The sequence below is a fragment of the Strongylocentrotus purpuratus genome, unplaced genomic scaffold (assembly GCF_000002235.5).
Source record: "Strongylocentrotus purpuratus isolate Spur 01 unplaced genomic scaffold, Spur_5.0 spur5_scaffold_17, whole genome shotgun sequence".
NCBI lineage: Eukaryota > Metazoa > Echinodermata > Echinoidea > Camarodonta > Strongylocentrotidae > Strongylocentrotus > Strongylocentrotus purpuratus.
In genome coordinates this window covers 15,253,486-15,275,937 of record NW_022145602.1, presented here as the reverse complement: position 1 = coordinate 15,275,937, position 22,452 = coordinate 15,253,486, and the positions used below count along the sequence as shown (strand labels likewise).

Here is a 22,452-nt window from a genome sequence, read left to right as displayed (position 1 = left end):
AAGCCTGCGTTGTGTGTTAACATGCATGCCCCTCCCCTGTTCCTATGTTAAGTGGAAAAACACTCCATCCCTCGGATAGGACGTTAAATGGATGCCCAGTGTAGAGGAGAGTCACCATCTTTGCACGTTAAGAACCCACTGCACTATTCGTAGTATAAGAGTAGGGGGAAGCCCTGGTCTAGTGGTCCACCTGCACACCCCCAATCAGTTATACAGGGAGGAGAGACCCAACGGTTACAGTGATTCAGTTTACTTTTCACCTCTCAGACACAGGTGACACCATAAAATTATAATTATAAAAAGATATAAGTTCCTTAGTATACCCCTCAATATATTTCCCTATTACCTTGTTGTTCTACATCTCAATCTGTTCATTCTGCTGTGTAGTTTTTATAATCTCAAATCAATGCAAATGTTTCTCAAAAACTTGAAAATGATATGTATAAATATGAATAAATAACTATAACAAATAAATCAAAATATTTGATAAATCAGTGCTGTCATCACTTGTCATCAGTGACAAATGACAGTATGATAAGCTAGTGAAATCCTTGCTTCTGATTGGTTAGCAGCAGATTTGTCACCGTTTTTGGTCATATGTCATTGAAAAAAGGCTTTGTGAAACGGGCCCCGATCATTAGAAGATATGAACCTACTATTCTTTTACTCAGAAACAGAACAGAGATTTTTCTTTTCTCGAGAAGAAAAAGGAATTCTGTTCCTATGAGAGCCTATATAACACTATCAGAGTAGGTACTTCTTTTGTGTAAAAGCCGGAACTAGTTCAAGCTGGAGCCCTCAGGCTGATCATTGCTTCTCGAGTAAATAGTCTCTCATGATTTACAAGTGCTGATCATTAGTAGATCTGAACCTACTATTCTTTTGCCCAGAAAAAGGACACAGATTCTATTTCTCTTGAGAAGAAAAATTGGATTTGTTCCTGTGTACACTGAGCACCATCACAGAATTTGCTTCTCTTTTTAATAAATAGCATAGACAAGCCCAACCTCTAGCTATCAGGCCAATCACTCAAATTGAATTCAATTTATCAAGTAATTTAATAAAATACAAAAATATAATATATGATAGACTTGTGCCTGAGAAATCGCATTATAAAGCCAGTGGCTTGTAATAAACAAAGAGATTCCCCTTACAATCAGATCATAGTAATGAAAAACACAAAACAAAATGAAAATCATTATCACATTACAAACATTAAATAAGTTGAATTAAACATTAAATTAGTGCTTCTCAAGAAAATCTCTGAAGATTTACAAGTGCTGATCAAAAGAAATTTTGAACCTATTATTCATACCCGGTTTAAGATTAATTCTACTCATTCAAATAAATCAGTACATTGTCTATTCAGAACCAGAGGGGTGTTAACTCAGTGTTAAAGCACATGGGTTAATGCCCTTCTGGCTCCAAACACACCATACTAACTGGGAATCCAATCCAATCCAATCCAATCCAATCCAATCCAATCCAATCCAATCCAATCCAATCCAATCCAATCCAATCCAATCCAACCTAATCCAATCCAGGAATGTATAAAGCGCCAATATCTAGTTGCCTAATCAAAGGTGCTGATGAGACTGAAAGACTACCAAAATGTCTGTTTATGATTCTAAATGGGAAAGACAAAAAAGCAGTGACTAGTTGTAAGTAATTTGGAATAGGTATGTCTTTAGTTGAGTTTTGAAAGTGGATAACTGGTGACAAGAGCGAAGGATTTGTGGGAGACCCTGGTAGACTTGACAGCCTATGAGACTGACAGGCTACAGCCCAAAAGAACAACAACCCGTGATATTGATAATAGTTTAGTGAACCCAAAGAAAGTTGTCAGAAGGCCCAAGAGAGTGTCATGGCTGTCAGTCTTGGGGGCAATAGCCTTTTTATACTTCATGTTTAAGAAAACAAATGTCGTTTTTTTTTTTTTTTTCCCAAGGAGTTAAGGATTAATTTACAATGAATTAACTATTCAGTCAATTCCGTTTCTGACTTACGAAGTTAAGTGCAACCTTTAAAAATGTATTACCATATGAGACGTTATTTTTGCGACAGTTTCATTTTCACAACTTTCTGGTAGGGTCACTTACGAAAATGAGCTAACAATGCATGTGCAAATATGTTAACATGTATTCTAATTAATGCAAAAGCAACTGTCCCCGTCACCTGCAAAATTACAAAATACCAAAATATTGGCTTTAACAGTATTCCGTAAAACAATATTCAGATGAGTATACTTACAGCTCCCTCTGTAGGTTTCTCTCGACCCTGCTGGCCGTTCTCTTGATGTTCCGTTCCTTCTCCGTCTTTTTTAATTTGACGAAGCTCTGTCCTGCTCGGTCCCATACGCACCATGTGAGAATAGAAAGGGCTAGTAGTACTATGAAATGGAATATAATAAGGCCTGTGAGAAAGGAAAAAAAATGAGATAGCGAAATTATAATATTGATAACGATGTATTGGCTGAAAAGGGCCAATCCAACCGAGCCAGAGCCGTTGGTGAAGTTGATGGGACAAACTATCACTGCCGAGGCGATCTGGATCGCTTCGGAAAGATAGCGTATACATTCTGATTGACAAGGGAGTGATAGTTTGCCATCGCCTGAAACCAAAAGGTGATTATTTGCTTTATATTCAACATCTAAAACAATTTAACTACAAAAGAAAGGACGTGTATGCATTTACATGAAAGACACCAGTTCGAATTCACACCAAAAAAGTTAAAAGTTTAACCCAACCCCTTGAGGGTACGGTGCGCGCATGTGTTTGCTTTAATTGCGCTCATTCGTAATGCGCGCTTAATTACGCCTGTTATAGTGCGCTTTTGGACAATCTTCAGTGAAAGTGCGTTGCACTGTGTAGATAGTAGTACTATCTACACAGTGTAACAAACTTTTTGCTTCTCCCATCAATAATGGGCGAACTATCTTTCATCACGTGATTTACTTTTGACCAATCGTAGAGCAAGGTTCTTAGTATGAGGAATACAAACTCTGATACTGCTGCCAATTTCTGTTTCACTGATGACAACTTCAAAATTCATGACTTTCCTATTTGGAATTGGATATTGCTCAAACTTTCACTTTTGTTTCTCTCATTTTTCTGCTTTTATTAACACCAACTTAGTAACAGGGTAGACTTCCTCTTTAATTATATGTTTGCAATGCTGACTTCCGATGCAATCCCGATCAGATAACATCATCTGAAGACAACTCTGACTTTTATTTACCTGACCATATTCTGAAGAAATGTAATGCTGACTGGTTCCTTTAAGAGAGAATCTCTTCCCGGAAAAGTGTGTTGAAGTCAGTACCTGTAAATCAGGTTACGTCTAATGGCATATTCATTATGCCTCCAATCTCACTCATTACAAGTTGTATTACGTGGCGCCTACATCTACATCCCTCATCAGACTTTTAATCTATGTTCCAGTCAGACTCTAACATACCCCTTTCACATTTGATATATATTCAATATTCAGGGCTGATTTAATATCGTTCTTGTACCTGAATGGATGTTCTAGTAAAATGTTAACATACCTCGTTCACATTTGAAATAGTCCAGGTTAACTTTAAAACTCAGACTTTTAATCTATGTTCCAGTCAGACTCTAACATACCCCTTTCACATTTCATATATTCAGGGCTGCTTTAATATAGGACTTTTATCTGAATGCATGTTCTAGTAAAATGTTAACATACCCCTTTCACATTTGCAATAGTCCAGGTTAACTTTAAAACTCAGAATTCTACTTGTTCCAGTCAATTGCTACTATATATTCTACCTAGCTCTTAAATTGTTACCTAGTTCTTAAATTGTTACCTAGTTCTTATATTGTTACCTTACCTTGTTATCTTATGTTTCATAATTTCACTTTCATTCATTTGTTTTCTTGTCATTACTCTGTTAAGTTTTAATTGTATCAATATTGTAAAGCGCTTTGATATAAATGTGTTATGAAAAGCGCTATATAAGTAAAATTTATTATTATTATTATTATTATATATCCTTTTCACATTTACAATATATACCGGGTTAAAGTTAAAATCACATGGTGATCCATGTTCCTGTTAGTCACTAACATACCCCTTTCACATTTGATATATTCAGGGTTACTTTAGTATTGGAATGTACTGTTCACACCCCTACAAATGTAGCTTACATAGTTAAATGAACTCCTTTTAGATCAGACTGTATGAACTAAGGGTTCACACTAACAATTATCAGACTTCCATCTACATGTATGTTCAATTCAAATGTTACAAACCCCTTTCATATTGCATATATTCAGGGTTAATTTTCATATCGGACTGTACGCTATGGTCGAGTCAATTGCTAACATAACCCTTAAGCTTTTAAAATATAATCCAGATTAACTTTTAAATCAGACTGTTATCTAAGTTCCAGTCAATTGCTAACATACCCATTTCATATTCAAAATATATTCTAGATTAACTTTAAAATCAGACTGTAATCTATGTTCCAGTCAATTGGTAATATATCCCTTTCACATCAACTTAAATTTACTCAGCATTAACTGTGGTGTGTGAAAGTAACTTTGATTAAAAATTGAGCCAAAGTTAACTGCTCATGAGACTCAAAAAATTATGGGGTTTTAAAAGTTCTAAAGGTACCTTTAATCAAACATTTTGTCTGCAAAATTGGTTTGGAGACACCACTAACATTTTTCATTTGTATGTGGGTCTTTTCACATCTGCTGTTTGAACAAAATGTCTACTTTAAACTTCAAAATCTTTGTCAACCCCACTTCTTCTATACAGCTCCTCACTTTTTCAGCAAACGGAGAACATCATATTTACTTCGATCTACATCAGCTCCTTCCTTTCTCATTCCTAAATCCCCAAAACAGGCTGGCTTCAAATCCTCTAAATCCATTACCACATGCCTATGGAACAAACCACCTGCATTTTTTGAGAAATAGTTCTTCACTTGACTTCTCTTTTTTTTTTAATCTCAAAACAAACCTCTATAATTTTTAATTTCGTCAGCTAGGTGGCAGAAGGGCGCTAATGCACGAGCGACTCGAAAACTACTTTTAGAATTATTCGCATTCAAAGATTTGTTTTGTATTTAAACTGCTTTCCGTTCGGAAGATTGGTTTAAAACTTAAAAGACTAATAGAAATGTTAAAGTAGAACACGGCCTCAATTTTTTCTCGGAAATAAATCAGTTTCATTCAAGATTGAGGCGATTTAGTGCTAACGCCCTTCTGCTTAATGTTCCATTTTTGACCTGAAATTCGAGCTGACGCCCTTCTGCCATCCAGGTGACGATATGTCCTTAAAACTAAGGGACAGTACCTTATATCCTCTGGAAAAGGCGCTATATAAATCCAATTATTATTTTCAAAACTGAACTTTGGATTCAAAGCATACACAAAGTATCATGGTATAGCACTACTTGTATGAGGACTGCACAATGCAGCTAGTGGAATTAAGCATTCAGTATAAAAGAGAAATGACAAGAATCATATGAAAAATAGAAACAATTTGGGGATAATGAAAGAGTATGCAAGCTAATCATCTGACACAAAGGAAACTCAATAAATTACATTTTGATGAGATAATTTGTAATGGCAAATGATATCATGTGCCCCTCTCAATTTTTTTTCCAAGCAATTTTCTTAATCACTTTTTTTTTAGAGAGAATGCATGATGTAGAGGGTAATCATGTTAAAAGCAAATTATGGTGAAAGCAGAATATTAAATAATGAAGTTTCCAGAATTATAACAGGACAGCAGCCTTGCTCTGTCTCCTTCGGGATAAGAACAGGCCACCGTCGGGTGTATTCTCTTAATGAGATGTTGGCATACATGCACTTTTACTGTAATTTACTTTGTATTAACTTATTTAGAGCTGAATTCATTTCATTTTGGCTCGTTAGGTGCTTGAAACAGAGCTATAAATAATCTACCAGATGCATGAAAAGAAACAGCAAAAACGTCTGTACCTTTTGTGAGTGTGTGTATGTGTGTGCGAGAGAAAGTGTGTGAGAGAGAGAGATAGAGAGAGAGAGAGAGAGAGAGAGGGAGAGAGAGAGACAGAGAGACAGAGAAACAGAGAGAGAGAGAGAGAGCATGTGTTGGTCGGAGGTGTGGGTGTATTGTGTGTGTGGGTGAGTGACGGTGTATAGGTGTGGGTGGGTGTGCATGTAGGATAACATTTTGTGTATACAGCACCACAAATAACATTTTAATCAGAGAGAATAAGAAACACAATCTTTATATCATCAGCATGTTGAAATTTCAATATCACTCTTATTCATCGCAAATGAGCAATCTTTCAAACTTCTGGACTTAAGTATTTGTTCATGGGTATTCCTTTGAGGGGCCCTTTTCATAAAACTTTTTAATCTATGACAAATGCTAATTTTCTCTGACAAATTTGCTCTCAGCCAATCAGATGCCTTGATTTCAGTAGCTTATAACAGTAGCTTGTAACTTGTTATTGATATCAAGGTTTATGAAACAGGGCCCAGAGGCGTATATGAAGCAATACTACAAGATTGTAAGTGATGCCATTTTGAAGAAGAACAGCCTACTGATTTATTCTATACAAATTCCTGTCCTGCAGAACTGTCCCTGCCATTCACTGACTCGGAGTTGATTCTTTAGAATGAATTTTTAAATTTGTTATAGCAATCATACAAGCATTGATCTTGATTTTTCTGATATATTACACCTTTGTGACTTTAGATGCTGCTTGTAAGTGTCAGCTTGCATGGTGATGTAGATATACAGTAGGATTGCGGGTGCACCATGTGAGAAAGAGAGAGAGAGAGAGAGGATTGAGGAGTCCTGAAAAGGACTCTCGGTAATCTTTCTTGAGGGTGTGTAGTCCTGAAGAGGACTGTTTGTGTATTCTTGAAAAAGTCTGTTGGTTATCTTTCCTAGCTTATAGTTCTAAGGAGAACTATAGCGCTTGGAGAGGATGAGTGACTTTGTAAAGAATATTCCAATAATCAAGTTTCCTAATTGTGGACCATTAGATATGTCTCCAGACTGTGAACCAAAGGGTACTGGGTTTAAATCGCTTCCACAAAAGAACATCCTTGGGCAAGACATTAATCTCCATTCGCCACACTCCACCCAGGTGAGGCAAATGGGTATCTGGTAGGATTATTCCATGAAATGCACTGGGCACCGCTGCCGGAGCTAAAGCTAGGGTTACAATTTCCAAAGCTTTTTGTAAGTGCATAGGGACATTATAATGCGATATGCCCTACACAAGAACAGAATATTATTATTATTATTATAAAAATAAAAGAAGTAGAGATGAAGTAAGTGTAATGACTTACCTAATACGGTTTGTTTAATTTGATGTATAGTACAGTCTGAGTAGGACATGACGAGCCAGCGTATACTCAGTATGGACCATATTAAGCTGACTCCTATAAGTGCTGTAAAGAGACAAGAAAAGAAATTGCTCGGTTAATAGTGCAGAAGCAGCGAAAGCCTCAAGTTGGAAAATTCCATGTTCAATGTAGCATCTCCCAAGTTACTACACACACTTGGTGACAGAGCCTTCAATTCAATTAAATTTATTTATGTTTCCATAAAAAAAATACAAATCAATTATAAACTTTGACAACAAATCTAGAAATACATATTGGAAACAGAGGGGTCCACTAAAAAGCAATGCTTGTACAAGTATGAACACCTCAAATGAATAATGAGTAATTATTTCAACAAATCGTAACTACAAAAGGAACTACAAAATAGGGAGAAAGGGGGATGCCAACGGAGATGAGAATGAGACAAGACAGTACTTTACATGACAAAGATACCCTTCTCAACTGCTGCTCCTAAACTGTTAAATAACCTATCCATATCTCTTTGTAACCAAAAATCTGTCTATACCTTCAACAAATATCTCAAAACGCACCTCTTCTGTTACAATAATGTAAAGCGCATTTGATCATGTATATGGAAAATGTGCTATATAAATACATTGTTATTATCATTAAAGCTAGAAAGGATGTAAGTATCCACAAATTAATAAACATGTAACTCGGTGGTCCAATTAAATTAAAAATTTGTGATAAATCATAACCTTTGCCATTTCATTTTATATGTAAATTAAAATCCTTTATTCATTTTGTTACAGAATTACATTAATTTTGATGTGGTATAGGGATGTTAATGCTTTGGAATGCAAAATTCAGCCAGGGGAGTGTTTCACAAAGCCTTTTTTCAATCACAAATTACAAAAATCAGTGACAAAACTGCTGATAACCAATCATAAGCAAGAATCTCTCTGGCTTAATAATAAAAACGGCCATTTTGTTTTGTGAAATACTCTCCTGGTTTACATATAAGTTAGCATGCACGTGCTTACGAATGTGAGCGGAAATCTATATGCCCGTATTCAAAATGACAGACAAGATTATGCAAAGTAGACTGAAATCTAAGACTACACAATTCCCATACATGTATTGTCAGGAGAAATCAGTCGACATGGCTCATCCTTTGATGCTTCATGTTTTGAGATAATCTACAAAACCAATTTAATAAGCAATACGCTGAGAATTTAATGAAGAGTGCAGGTGAATCTCCTTTGTGGTCTAGTCTGAGAATTTAGACTCTAAAGCTAAAGGGTAGACCTCTGAGTAGGGTAAAACAGAAATTCAGATGATTACTAAAAATAAGATGTGCTACCGCTAAAGGGTTTTTGCTGTTCTCTCTCTCTCTCTCTCTCTCTGTTGATTCCGAAATCACACTTCTCATCACTGCTTTTCATCTATCTTCTTTGTCTCCCTCCTTCTCTTCATAATAATTACAGTGCTTATATAGCGCCTAACACTTACTTTGTCAGAAGTCTCTAAGCGCTCTACAATAATGCAGCATAATTACCCTGGCTTTAGCAGTGCAGCTGTTACGCGCGCTGCGTTTCAAGGAATAAATTCCTACCAGGTACCCATTTACTTCACCTGGGTGGAGTGTGGCAAATGTAGATCAATGTCTTGCCAAAGGACGTTAGTGCAGCGGCGGGACTCGAACCGCGGACCTTGTGATCGACAGTCCGGCGACGTATCCACTCGTCCACAACACCTCTACTTCATTTCACTCTCTCTCTCTTATCTTTCCCTCCATCCCCCTCTTTCCTTACTCTCCTAATTTCATCTTCTCTTTCTGTCCCTCTCACCCTCTCTCCCTCTCTCTCTCTCTCTCTCCCTTTATATTTTTGTAGAGCATAGAACATGGGTGGTTACTGATCTACACTTTTATATTGCTCTGAAAAGTGAAAAGCTAAATATGAGCTCTGGTTCTTGAACAAAACCATGGAGTACATTAATATGACATGACCAAAATTCTATTTCTTTTCCTACAGCATATCTTGAAATTGCTCCAGTAAACCAATCACTTTTATGCTGCCCTTCGCCGAGGGTTAGGGCATCACGACTAGGTCCGTAGATAAAGCTAATTGGTCTGCTGTTCATGAGTAGGGGAGGGCAAATCAATGAAAATGCGTGAACAGGTTGGATGCGCTCAGCTAATCATCATTGACATGATACCCTCTGAGCATAGTCTTCTCAAAACAAACCCCAGATCATTGCCATCATCATCATCCTTGCCTAGTCTGCATACAGAGACTAAAATTTTTAAATAATTATTTGTGATTCTACTTTGCGCCATGCATCTATAATGTCTCTAAAAACTTAGAGATATATTACTACTCCGAACATTGGAATCATCATGTATTCTCACTTCTCTTCTTCCCCACCCCCCCCCCCTCTCTCTCTCTCTCTCTTCCAAACACTAACAATGCATTTTGCAACATTCAAATTTTGACTTAGCCCTATATTCATGTGTACTGCAATTTCTATGATTACATAATCATTACAACTGAGGCATCACTGAAAAAGGGAATAGGCATGCTTTACAATATTAAAGTATGATACATGGTATTAAAGGGAAAGTCCACCCCCAAAATAAGTTTGTTTCGATAGAGGCAGAATAATAAGAAAATCAGGTGAGTGAAAGTTTGAGCAAATTCTGAATGAAAATAAGAAAGTTATGAATTATTGAAGTTGTGATCAATCAAATACAAATTGGCAACTCTGTGACTTATCATACGAGCTCTCCTTCATTTGCTTTGTGCATAATATTCCATAAAATCATGTTTTCTTCGTTATTGATGACGGAATATATATTTGTTCCTTGCAGGGGGAGTATAGAAACATATTTGCAATTATTATATTTAGGGTGCATGTATGGTTGAAATTTTTCTTGAGGGAAAATGAAAATTTTAGTACTGAGCAAATGGAAGTTGAGCTCGCATGATACGTCATAGAGTTGCCAATTTGTGTTTGATTGATCACAACTTCAAAAATCCTAACTTCCTTATTTTTAATCGGAATTTGCTCAAACTTTCACTGACTTGTTTCTCTCATTTTTCTACTCCTATTAAAACTAACTTAATTTCAGGGTGGACTTCCCCTTTAAGAAAGATATCAGAGCTCTTACTTAAATTGCACTACCACTGGGGGAGCTAAGAAGAGGCATGCATATCAAAACTCTGAGTGTCCTTTCATGTCGCCGTCATAAATAAAAGTCCAACAAAATCCAATCAAGACATGCTTAAATGTTAAATACAATTCATGTCAATAAGATGTACTTGTACTATTATGACGGTTTTGGGATTGGCCCAACCCGTAACAACCATCTCATGGATTGATTTCTTTAATTTGCAAATTGCCTTAAACCCCACCCCCCCCCCCTTCAGATACAGCATAATTCCTTTCCCTTGGGAAGTCACATTTGCTTTAATGCATTCTCAGAAGGAGACTTGTCTCCTCATTAATTAAATGACCCGTACCCTTTCAGACAAGGAGAACTATACCATATTTATTAACTGTGTGAATGTTTTTAAATGGAAAGTCTGAAAAAGAAAATGATGGTTGGGGCATTATGTTGCCAAACCATGTATAAGGGATATAAAAGTATTGAATTGGGGAAACAATATGCCGTTTACAACTTAATATCATTCCTAATATCCGTAAAGTTTATGGAGGCTCAAAACTCCACCTTCTCTTCGAAGGAGAGAGTCTGGATTACAATGTTAGGTTCAGTATTATAAAAGTGAAATTTGGCGAGGGTGTTGGGATCTCTAATTGGCTTTGGCTTACTTCTATTTATCAGGTCATCATGTCTGGTCGGGGAGTCGCGTTACATGACCTTTCATAAAACGAAAACAGAAGATCATGTGCGAATGCACGTAAAGGATGCAACCTTTCAGAGATTTTCTGAAGGGTTTTCACAAGGTGTCCGGTAATTGTAACCAGACCAATTGAAGAAGAGAGGGGTTAATTTCACAAACATCAGCCTACATATTTCGTGAATAAAGGGTATTGTTTTCACAAAAGGTCGGGTAACACGGCTACCTGACCTGATGCGATGACCAAACGATTCAAAGTAAGCCTTGGCTTTGGGGTTTCTGTTCCTTTATGAATTGCCTGACAAGAGATAAACCCTTCTACATTCTGAGGTAGCTAGGGCGCCGGTTGCCCTGGGAAACCATGAATTGTGTATCCTATCTAGCCAATGTATCAACATTAAAGTTGCTCATGCGTGGGTATATAGAGGGCAGCACACTGAGCCAACGAGTATTACGCTTCTGTGCGTACTAGTGTCCTTTTATGCGTACGTCTGTACGCGGAGCGTAATACCATTGGCTCAGTGTTCGCTAAGTTGCCTACTTCACTAACAACTATATACCGACGCATAAACGTTTTTAAAGGAACGGTCAGAGAAACCAAACAGAACTTGTTTACATTTATGCCACATTCTGAGGTAGCTATTAGGCGGGCTGGTTGCCCTGGGAAACCATGAATTGTGTACCCAATGTATCAACATTAAAGGAATGGTCAGCGAAACACATCAGACCTTGTTTAAATATATTCCACATTTCGAGGTAGCTATCAGGCAGGCTGGTTGCCTGGGAAACCTCAGATTGTGTACTCTATCTAGCCCATGGATCAACCTTAAAGGAACGGTCAGCGAAACCAAACAGATCTTGTTTACATGTTTTCCACCTTCTGAGGTAGCTAGCATGCTGACTGGTTGCCCTGGGAAACCATGAACTGTGTACTCTATCCCATGTATCAACCTTAAAGGAACGGTCAGCGAAACCCATCAGAACATTTTAACATATATTCCACATTCTATGGGAGCTATTAGGAAGACTAGTTGCCCTGGGAAACCATGAATTGCGTACTCTAGACAATGAAAGACAATTTCAACAATAAAGGAACCATCAGAGAAACCCAACAGACATTGTTTACACAAACACGACTCATCATCCGTCTAAAGCTGTATCAACATACACGACATGATCAGTGGTAGCTAGCATGCTGGTTGCCCTGGAAACCATGAATGCTATACGCAAGCCCATGTATCACTATCAACATGAAAGGAACGGTCAGAGAAACCCAACAGACATTGTTTATACAAACACGACTCGTCATCCGTCTAAAGCTGTGTCAACTTACGTGACATGATCAGGGGTAGATATTAACTCACTAATGGTAGGTTGGCTCCCTAAATGGCTATTATAGGCAAAAAGTACATATATGTAATGTCTGTTTGGAGCCAGGAGGGAATTATCTGATTTAACTACATGTATGTGTTTAAGAAATATGAGTATTATGTCTGTTTGGACACAAGGGCTTTTACTCAAAAAATACTTAAACACATAGTTATATAAATTAATGCTCTCTGGCTCAAAACAGATGTTATATCCAAAGAACTTAAGAACTATAAACAAGCATCAAGTATGTATATGTATGCATATATCTAAAGAACTAAAGAACTACAACAAATTGAAATACATCTTATGGTTTTAACTTTGCAGCATGAAAAGAGACACTGAAATCATTCAATCCCCTGATGTTGTTCATGTAACACCTACAACGTGGTCAATATCATACACCACCTACATCAAACAATTCCTAACATCAAGCCCGAATATAACAATAGCCACTAGCTTATCCTAACCCAAACCCTAACCCAAACCCTAACCCCAACCCTAACCCTAACCCTAACCCAAACCCTAACCCAAACCCTAACCCCAACCCTAACCCTTACCCTAAACCTAACCCTGAACATAACCCTAAATTAAAACTAAATGACATCTAGCTAAGCATAACCCTGTATTTGTGACGAAAAGAAGAAAAGAATCAACAAAAATTCTACAGCAATTGTTGCCAGAGCAGCAACCAGAGAACCTCCATGTAAGCTTTGTCATCATATATGATATCAGAATTAGATAGTAAATCACTAACGTCAGGCTGTCATCCCTAAATGGTTGATAAGAGGTATTCAAGTATTATATGGCTATCAAAAGAACTGTAAATATTGGGTTAAACCTTCCAGGGATATGAGTTGGTTATACACTTGCATTCTTTTTTAACAGAAACCCAGAAGTATTGGATGTCACACATACACGACTTCAGAAACAGATAGTAAATCACTAATTACAGGCTGTCATCCCTAAATGGTTGATAAGAGGTATAAATGTCTATCAAAAGAACTGTAAATCTTTGGTTTAACCTGTCAAGGAATACTAGTTGGTTATACACTTGTATTCTTTTTTTAAACAGAAACCCAGAAGTATTGGATGTCACACATACATGACTTCAGAAACAGATAGTAAAGCACTAATTACAGGCCATCATCCCTAAATGGTTGATAAGAGGTATAAATGTCTATCAAACGAACTGTAAATCTTGGGTTAAACCCTTTCAGGGAAACTAGTCGGTTTATATACCCTTGCATTAACAGAAACCAAGAAGTATTGAATGCATCATTTATGACATCTGAAGTAGATAGTAAATCATATGTTTGAACAACAATTGCTCTACTGTCATTTAATTGAATTGAATTGAATTGCAAATATGAATCCTGAATCAAACACTATACCTTACCCTAACCCCAACTCCATCCCGACATAGCACCCAATCATAACCCTAACCCTATAACTTTCACCAAAGAAAGCCCAGAGCAATAATCACAAGGGCAAATATAGGAGCATATCAATATAAGCTATATCAACATGCGTGGCATAATCAGAGGTAGATATTAACCCACTAATGGAGGGTTGGCATCCCTTAAAGCCCCACTGCACTAATTATAGCTACTTGTGCCCTCTATATAGCAAACAATGCCTAATCGGTGACCATGGATCCCCAAGATCCCCTTTTTTATGTTAATTGAGAACTGATTTGATGAGATAACCACCTGTCGGTGACCTTGCAGGGTGGTCTAATCCCTCCTGCAAACTAGTACAGATGAGCTTTAATGTTTCATGACTGACATAAAGTTTGTACTGCATATCCAAAGAAATTTAAATCTTGATTTATACCTTAGAGGGATTCCAGTTGCATGTAGCCATTTTGCCTGGGAAGAGACCCAGAAATATTGAATCCTTATATTCAGTACCATATAGAGATTTTAATCTATTTACCTATGGAAATCCTAACCCTGACCCTAAATTTGACCTCAAAGCCTCTTGCAACCTGAAACCTAGCCTCATCTATATCTTTGATGAAATAAATGCATGATTGCCAGAGCATCTCTCCCATGTTAGCTGTACCAACATGTATGACATCATCAGAGGTAGATATTAACTCACTAATGACAGGTCGGCATCCCCTAGTTGTCAACCTGTTTCCTGCTTTGATTAACTAATCAAACAAACACTTACACTCAACGTTTGTCACACAGTTGACAAGTACTATGTGCTCCTAACATTGTGGCAGTCCCTAATTAAATGCTTGAAGTATGTGTCTATCCGCCCAAAAAGAATATTAATCTTGGATAGCATCTGGCAGGGATATCAGTTGTGGCAGAGTACCCTTATGCTAAACTAGCTATCAAATACCAACATCACTTCTCCTCCTTTTCCTTTTCTTCTTCTTCTTCTTCTTCTTCTTCTTCTTCTTCTTCTTCTTCTTCTTCTTCCTCTTCCTCTTCCTCTTCCTCTTCCTCTTCCTCTTCCTCTTCCTCTTCCTCTTCCTCTTCCTCTTCCTCTTCCTCTTCCTCTTCCTCTTCCTCTTCCTCTTCCTCCTCCTCCTCCTCCTCCTCCTCCTTCTTCTCCTTCTTCTTCTTCTTCTTCTTCTTCTTCTTCTTCTTCTTCTTCTCCTTCTTCTTCTCCTTCTGCTCCTTCTGCTCCTTCACATTCATCTTCACATTCATCTTCACATTCATCTTCACATTCATCTTCATCTTCATCTTCATCATCTTCTTCTATTATAACTACTATTATTACTATTACTACTATTATTACGATTACTACTATTATTACTATTACTATTATTACTACTATTACTACTTCATTAACAACTACTACTGCTACAACTATTTCTACTACTACTACTTCTACTACTACAAATACTACTACTTCTTGGTGGCACAGCCTTCAAGAACAGGAATTAACCTGAAATTCTTCATGCCATATTGTTTATCATGTCTACTAGAAAGCTGGGAATGTGACGTTGGAGTTGCTAGAAACGGTTGTTTTGCAGACACCTGATATCCCCAGGAGTCCTCCAAAGTAAAGATGCTATCCTCCACTCCTGACCTTCCTCATCTCATCTCATCTCATCTCCCAGGATGCAAGGAAGAGTGACAAGGCAGATGGAAGACAAGAGAGAGAGGGGAGGGGGAGAGTGGAAGGGAGGGAGGAAGGGAAGGAGGTGGAAGAAGAGTGAGAGGTAATATAGAGGAAGGGGGAGAGAGGGAGGGAGGGAGGGAGGAGGGGAGAAAGTAAAAAAAAAGTAAAGATGCTATCCTCCACTCCTGACCCTCCTCACCTCATCTCATCTCATTCCCCAGGATGCAGGCAAGAGTAAGAAGGGAGAGTAGGGAAGAGTGAGATGGAAGAAGGGAGATGGAAGAAGGGAGAGAGAGAGAGAAAGAGAGAGAGAGAGAGAGGGGTAAGATAGAGAGGGGTAAGATAGAGAGGGGTAAGATAGAGAGGGGTAAGATAGAGAGGGGTAAGATAGAGAGGGGTAAGATAGAGAGGGATAAGATAGAGTGAGGGGGAGAGAGAGGAGAGAGGGGGAGGGGAGAAAGTAAAGATGCTATCCTCCACTCCTGACCCTCCTCACCTCATCTCATCTCATCTCATCGCCCAGGATGCAGGGAGGAGTGAGAAGGGAGATGGAAGGGAGATGGAAGAAGAGAGAGGGATAAGATAGAGTGAAGGGGAGAGAGAGGGGGAGGGAGGGAGGAAGGGAGAAAGTAAAGATGCTATCCTCCACTCCTGACCCTCCTCACCTCATCTCATCTCATCTCCCAGGATGCAGGCAAGAGTAAGAAAGGAGATCGAAGAAGAGAGATGGGTAAAATAGAGGAGGGGAGAGAGGGAGGGGAGAGAGAGGAAGGGGAGAGAGAGGGAGGGGAGAGAGAGGGAGGGGAGAGAGAGGGAGGGGAGAGAGAGAGGGGAGAGAGGGAGGGAGGAGGGGAGAGAGGGAGGGAGGGAGGGAGGGAGGGAGGAGGGGAGAGGGGAGGGAGGGAGTGAAGGAGAGAGGAAGGGAGGGAGAAAGGGAGGGTGGGAGAGAGTAAGGGAGAGAGAGAAAGCGAAAAAGAGAGTGTTGCACAGATGAGATACAGATATGGGGAAGAGAAAAGAGGAGAGACACTTAGATGAAAAGAGGAAGAAAGAGAGAAAGAGTGAGATGGTGGAGAGAGATGAGGAGGAATATTGAGATGGGGCAAAAAAGAGAGGGGAGACATCCAAGTGGAAAGATAGAGAGGGGGAGAGATAATGAAGAGAGTGGGAGAGGGAGAGAGAAACAAGGAAGAGGGAGTCAGAAAACAGAAAGCGAGAAAAAGACGTACTTAAAGGAGGGATACAAAGATAAAGGGCAAACAAGGAGACAGCCAGATGAAGAAAGGGAAGAAAAGAGAGCAAAAGAGGAAAAGAGAAAGTATGTATCACTCAGAGAGAGAGAGAGAGAGAGAGAAGGGAAATAGGAGGGAGAGATGTAGATACATAGGAGCACAAGGGAGAAAGACAGAAAGAGAGAGAGAGAGAGAGAGAGATAATAAGGGAGACAACAGAGATAATGACAGAATATAGAACAGGTGATCTGTCTTTTTAACTGCCTGATTGGAGAGGTGGGGAGGGGGGGACAAGTCCCTGCACGCCCCTTTTTACATACAAACTTACACTCCTTAAATACATTAAAATGTTGTGTTTTTTTTCTTCAATAAGATATTTTTTCAGAAATGGGCAACCCACCCTCCCCCTCCCCCTTACAAAATCCTGGATCTGCCCCTGCATATTTTGCCTGGAAGTGAGGATGTTGGATAGCTACTGCAGAGGAAGGGGAATTGAGAGAAAGGCAGCGGAAAAGTTGAAGGAGAAGAGTCGGCATTTAGCATATATAGAACCCCCACACACCGCCTAAGGGGTGGTGTGTTGTGAAGCTAATGTAGGAGGAAAGCAAACAGCTGCAGTACTAGGCCGAACTGTGCAGAAATCCTTACGAGTCGTAGCTCACATGTACTTGCTCAAAATGGCAACATCAAGAAGGCATTAAATGTGATACAATCTGTATTAATATACAGTGCGTATACAAACTTTGGTAGCTCTCAATTAAGAAGCCCTTACTATTTATGACTTTGAACTTGGTTTCATGATGGAAACTAACTTTTTTTGTGTCCAATGATACCCTATTCATCATAATTCTGCCACAGGTGAAGGAGCACCAGGGTCTTTAAAAAGTGTTGTCAACATCGCCTTGTTCCAAGTTTGGGCTTAAGGAATCATCAGTGAAGTAGTGGGGATTTGAACACTGTACCTTTAGCTTCATAGTCTATAAAAGTGTCCACTAGACCATGATACCTAACTACGGGGAACCAGAAGGGTTACATATGCAGTGTTGGGTCCAGAGTGGAATTTAAGAAACAGTTAGTGTTGGAAATTAACAAGGAGCATTTGTCGCAGGAGAAAGTGTTTTACAACAAATTTTACGCCACCATCAAATCTAACTCAGATATGAATACATTGATCCTGTCCTGCATTAAAGACACTACATCTTCTCCTTCAAAGCCAGTAAAGAAAAGCTTATTGTAAATGTAAACATAAAGTTCATGAGCTAACACCTTTATTGCTCTTCGGGACAGTATGTTTAAGGGCTGTATTACATAGCTGACTTTAAGCTACTAAATCTAACCCAGATATGAAAGTATTGACCCTGCCCGCAAGTTCAATACAAACAATACACAGGTGTGAGTGTATGAGGCCGCGCATACATGACGAACAAAAACCTGTGAATTATTTGTTTTATAAAGTGGGTCTTCTATCAAATCTTAGCAAGACGATGTCTCCCCGCAACCTTCATAACAAATTCAACTTGCGCACACACAGTTCAGACGATCGCGGCAGCAGTGGCCTTATAAACAAACTGTGTAGTGCATGGAGTGACTTCTCATAAATATCCAATGCATAAAATTTGGCGTGCATTATGACTTTTTATTGCACCTTTTTTGCATGGTTGTTATCACCAAAATGCACTCTCCGTGCATATGGTAAAAATTAATGCATGCACATGTGATCCATTTCGACGCTTCTCATTGGCTACATTCTTGAACCCATTTTATAACAGATCATGACAGGTGCATGAAGATGCTACATCTTTTACTTCAAAGCCAGTAAAAGAAATGTTATTGTATATAAGTTGTCCCCACTACATAAAGCTGCATTTGATATCATCTGACAAAAGACAAATGGTGTCACACGATACAAGTTGAAAGAGAAGTTTGCATTCTGGTAAAGATAAAAAATAATTTAAGTTTGGAGGAAATAGCTTTGTAGATATGTCTCCTGAGAAGCTTTTCTCTTCAAACACCCTCAAATTCCAAATATGTCAAGAAATAGTAAAAAAAAAAGTCAAGAAATAGCACAAAAAGTTGGACCAATCTCTCATGCCACATGTGTGTTGTCACATGTACCCAGTTATATGTGCATTTTGTGAGACTTTTAGCAAGTTTTTTTCCATTTCTTTATTTGGATCGTTCTGAAACCTCACAGTATAATGTATATCAAACCTACGATACCACCCTTTCCAAATTGTTTCCAGAAAGTCTCTCTCACACTGTAATCAAGCAACGAGAATCCAACTTCACGTTTTTTTTTCTTCTGCCTGGAATACTGTGTTATAAATACAGAGTAGGAAATCCTATTGTTGATGTTATCCTTGACACTTACAGGTATGTTGTCTGCATTTGTCTGCTACGTGACAATAGGGTGCCGACTTGATGAATTATGAGTTAACGCCTGGCTGGCTACCAGACATTATGGTATCTGTGTCATCAGTTTCCATGTGCAGAGAGCCAAATTCTCTGACTCCAGACTTGGGGGAATAGATGATAAAAGCAAATTCTTACATGAGATCGTTCGGTCGTAGAATTAAAGGATAATCCTGGTGATTGACAACACCTTATTTATTGGGTAAATACCTCGAATAGTGTCAATATTTTTTGTGTATCTTTTTTTTGTTTTTTTGTTGTTACTGCTTTGATGTTTTGATGTAAACATTCATTCATTTATTTATATATTTTTGTTCCCATTTGCTATATGTTTTTGAATGCTTTTTTATAAGATTGTATGTTTGATGTAAACTTGCATTTTTAGTCTTTAAACTTTTTGACAAGACTTGAATAAAACCTCATTTGAATTGAATTGAATTGAATTCCCCATGAGAGCCCACTCCTATGCCTCTTTAAAGCCTATCTCCTATAGTTTGGCCAGGAGGGATTAGACCTCCCTGCATGGTCACTGACAGGTGGTTATCTCATCAAATCAGCTCTCAATTAACATAAGAAAAAGAGGATCATGGGGACCAATGGTCACTGATACAAACCTTGTTTTCTGAATAGAGGGAGCAAGTAGTACAGTGGGGCTTTAAAGGAACTCTCTGACCTGAATTTGTGACGATTTGATTCCTACCATAGTGTAAACTCATACTTTAATTCCACTATGGACTAAAATAAGGGCATTACTGACCGCCCACTGGACATGAGTGGACTATGCTTATGGAATTTTAAACCTGAGGTTGAAATCAATCCTGTTTATAAATTCTGGCATTAGTGTAAAATCACTGCAAAACAAAACAATTCTTGCCAGTTACACTAGCTATAATAATACACTAGTACATTTTTCTAATATAAATATAGGAAAATAATGAAACACAATAACATTGGTCTTTTTGGAGCCCCCAACATGTATTGATCAACAGGTGAAGAAATAAGCAAAGAAAGATGCAAATTATACAAATCTTGCAGAGCCCCTAAATCTAAGTCCAGAGATGAATGCATCGATCCAGCCTCTACCGTATTCAAATAACAGCTAAATGACAGGTGCAATAATTGAAACGTTGTTTGGGGGCTGAAAGCTAGCTAGGCCATGCTAATTGTTCTTGAAAGCCCTGACCCAAATAGATACAATGCAAAGCTAGTTTACAGGCAAAAGTCCTTGTCGCTCGCAGTTTAAATGAACTAAGGTAGCTTGGTGAAATGTAATGGCATGAAAAGATGCATCTGGAACACAAAATGTGTAAGAATTAGTGATATTTGTAAATGAAAGTGCTTTTTGTGACATATCTGAATGAAAGAATTAGTTTGAGAAAATGAATTTGATCATTCCTCTTGACAGATGCGATAGCTCAGTCGGTAGAGCAGTGGTCTCGTAATCCGGTGACCCGGGTTCGAAACCAAGGCGATTTGCGCCAGTGCCCTTAGGTAAGGCATTAATCCTCATTACCAGGTCCCTCGGAGAGGACCTAAAGCCGTTGGCCGTCTGGTTGCGTACTTACAAGCATTCATGCTTTCTTAGCAGTCAGGTAAAATAACCACCACCATTCAAATTTAAAAAATTTCCTTTTATAGTCCAAAATAAATGAAGGTAATTATGACACTTTATCTAGATTTTGCATAATTTGCTTCTTAAAATGTATTCCTGCAATAATTGCTCCGCAGTCCACTAACCAATTTTCAAACCTTGATTATACACTGCACATAACCCTAACATTACACCTAACATAAAATCCAAGTGAAACCCTACCCCCAACCTTCCATCTTTCATGAAACTTGTTGTAGGAGCATATTGTATGTAGCCAGCCAGAAGGGCATAACTCATAAACTGCAACACAGAGTTAAAGATAAAGGTGAGTTCTGGTAATGCAATTGCATTGTAAAAGAAAAGGTGTGGAAAGGATCAGAAACAGTTGATCATGTAGCATGTAAGTATTGGTGTGCACTGCAAGGTTCTGGAGTCATCGAAATCATCATAAATTTGGCCGAGTCTTGGTAAAGTAACAAGCACTGTACACAGAAAGCTATATATGGGACAACAAACATGGTGTCGGGGCTAGTACTACCTTGATTTCCTTATCTTTCTATGCTCATTACTCAGCCAGTATACATTTTCTTCCAAAATTGTTTGGCACATGTCATTTATTTGTAATCTTGAATATTCAGTGTAAGTTTCGTTTGATTCTGTGAGAATTAATTTTCTTTTTTTTTACCAGAACTGGAGTTTATCTTTAATGCCCTTTTGGCTCTGAATAGACTAGGAGGAAAGGGGTGGGTGGGGGGGGGGGGTAAATGTGTATGGCTAACTGCTGCCTAGCACTCTGGAATACCTTGCGTCATGAGATGAGAGATGACTTTTTAATAATGTCAAGCAAACATGTCACTCGAGTGTATAATGTTCTAGTTTACGTGATCCGTCGCACGTACATGTATAAAGGAAGCACATGACCTTTTGTGAAAGAGAAGGTTAGGTTTCACAGAGCCTTTTTTCACTGACAAACAACAAATATCATTGACAAATGTGCTGATAACCAATCAGAAGCAAGGATTTCACTAGCTTATAACAAAAACTAGCACTTGTCACTGATGACAATTTTTGTGAAATGGGGCCTTGGTAAAGATGAAATCATTTGTGAGCTGTCTAATTCTTTTTTAAACATATTTCAAATGATTGGGTCATCGTGGCCGGTCGGGTGGTTGCGTTACGTGAAATGAAAATGGAAGATCAGGCGACGTTTTGTAGAATTGCCGTAGGATTTTCAAAAAGCATCAGGTAAATTGGACCAGACCATTTGTACATTAGAGGGGTCTATTTTACATTGGCTCACTTTCTTTTCATTTTGATGATTTTCCAAAACTTCATACATCGGTTGTTGGGTACATTTATTGCATTGACATTTATTTCCATCATCATCATACTATACAAAGATAAAAGACAGAATATCTTAGCAGATAACAACATCAAAAGTACATAAGATAGACATAATAACATTACAAATATGAAGTAAATCTGGAAGTTTAAACCATAGTACATATACAGTATACCGGTACTAGTACTAGATAATCGAACTTTACCAAACGCCTCTAGACAATTTCTTTTTACT

The 22,452-nt window shown here is 38.3% G+C and overlaps 1 protein-coding gene across 1 annotated transcript in view; it reads right to left on the bottom strand.

Annotated features, from left to right (window-relative positions):
- Window positions 1-22,452, bottom strand: part of LOC576637 (sn1-specific diacylglycerol lipase alpha) — a 117,164-nt gene that overhangs the window by 46,713 nt on the left and 47,999 nt on the right. The window contains exons 6-7 of the mRNA XM_030988248.1: window positions 7,327-7,428; window positions 2,251-2,413 (exon numbers count right to left, since the gene is read on the bottom strand). Of these exons, the coding sequence (XP_030844108.1) occupies window positions 2,251-2,413; window positions 7,327-7,428 (265 nt within the window). The remainder of the gene's footprint in view (window positions 1-2,250; window positions 2,414-7,326; window positions 7,429-22,452) is intronic.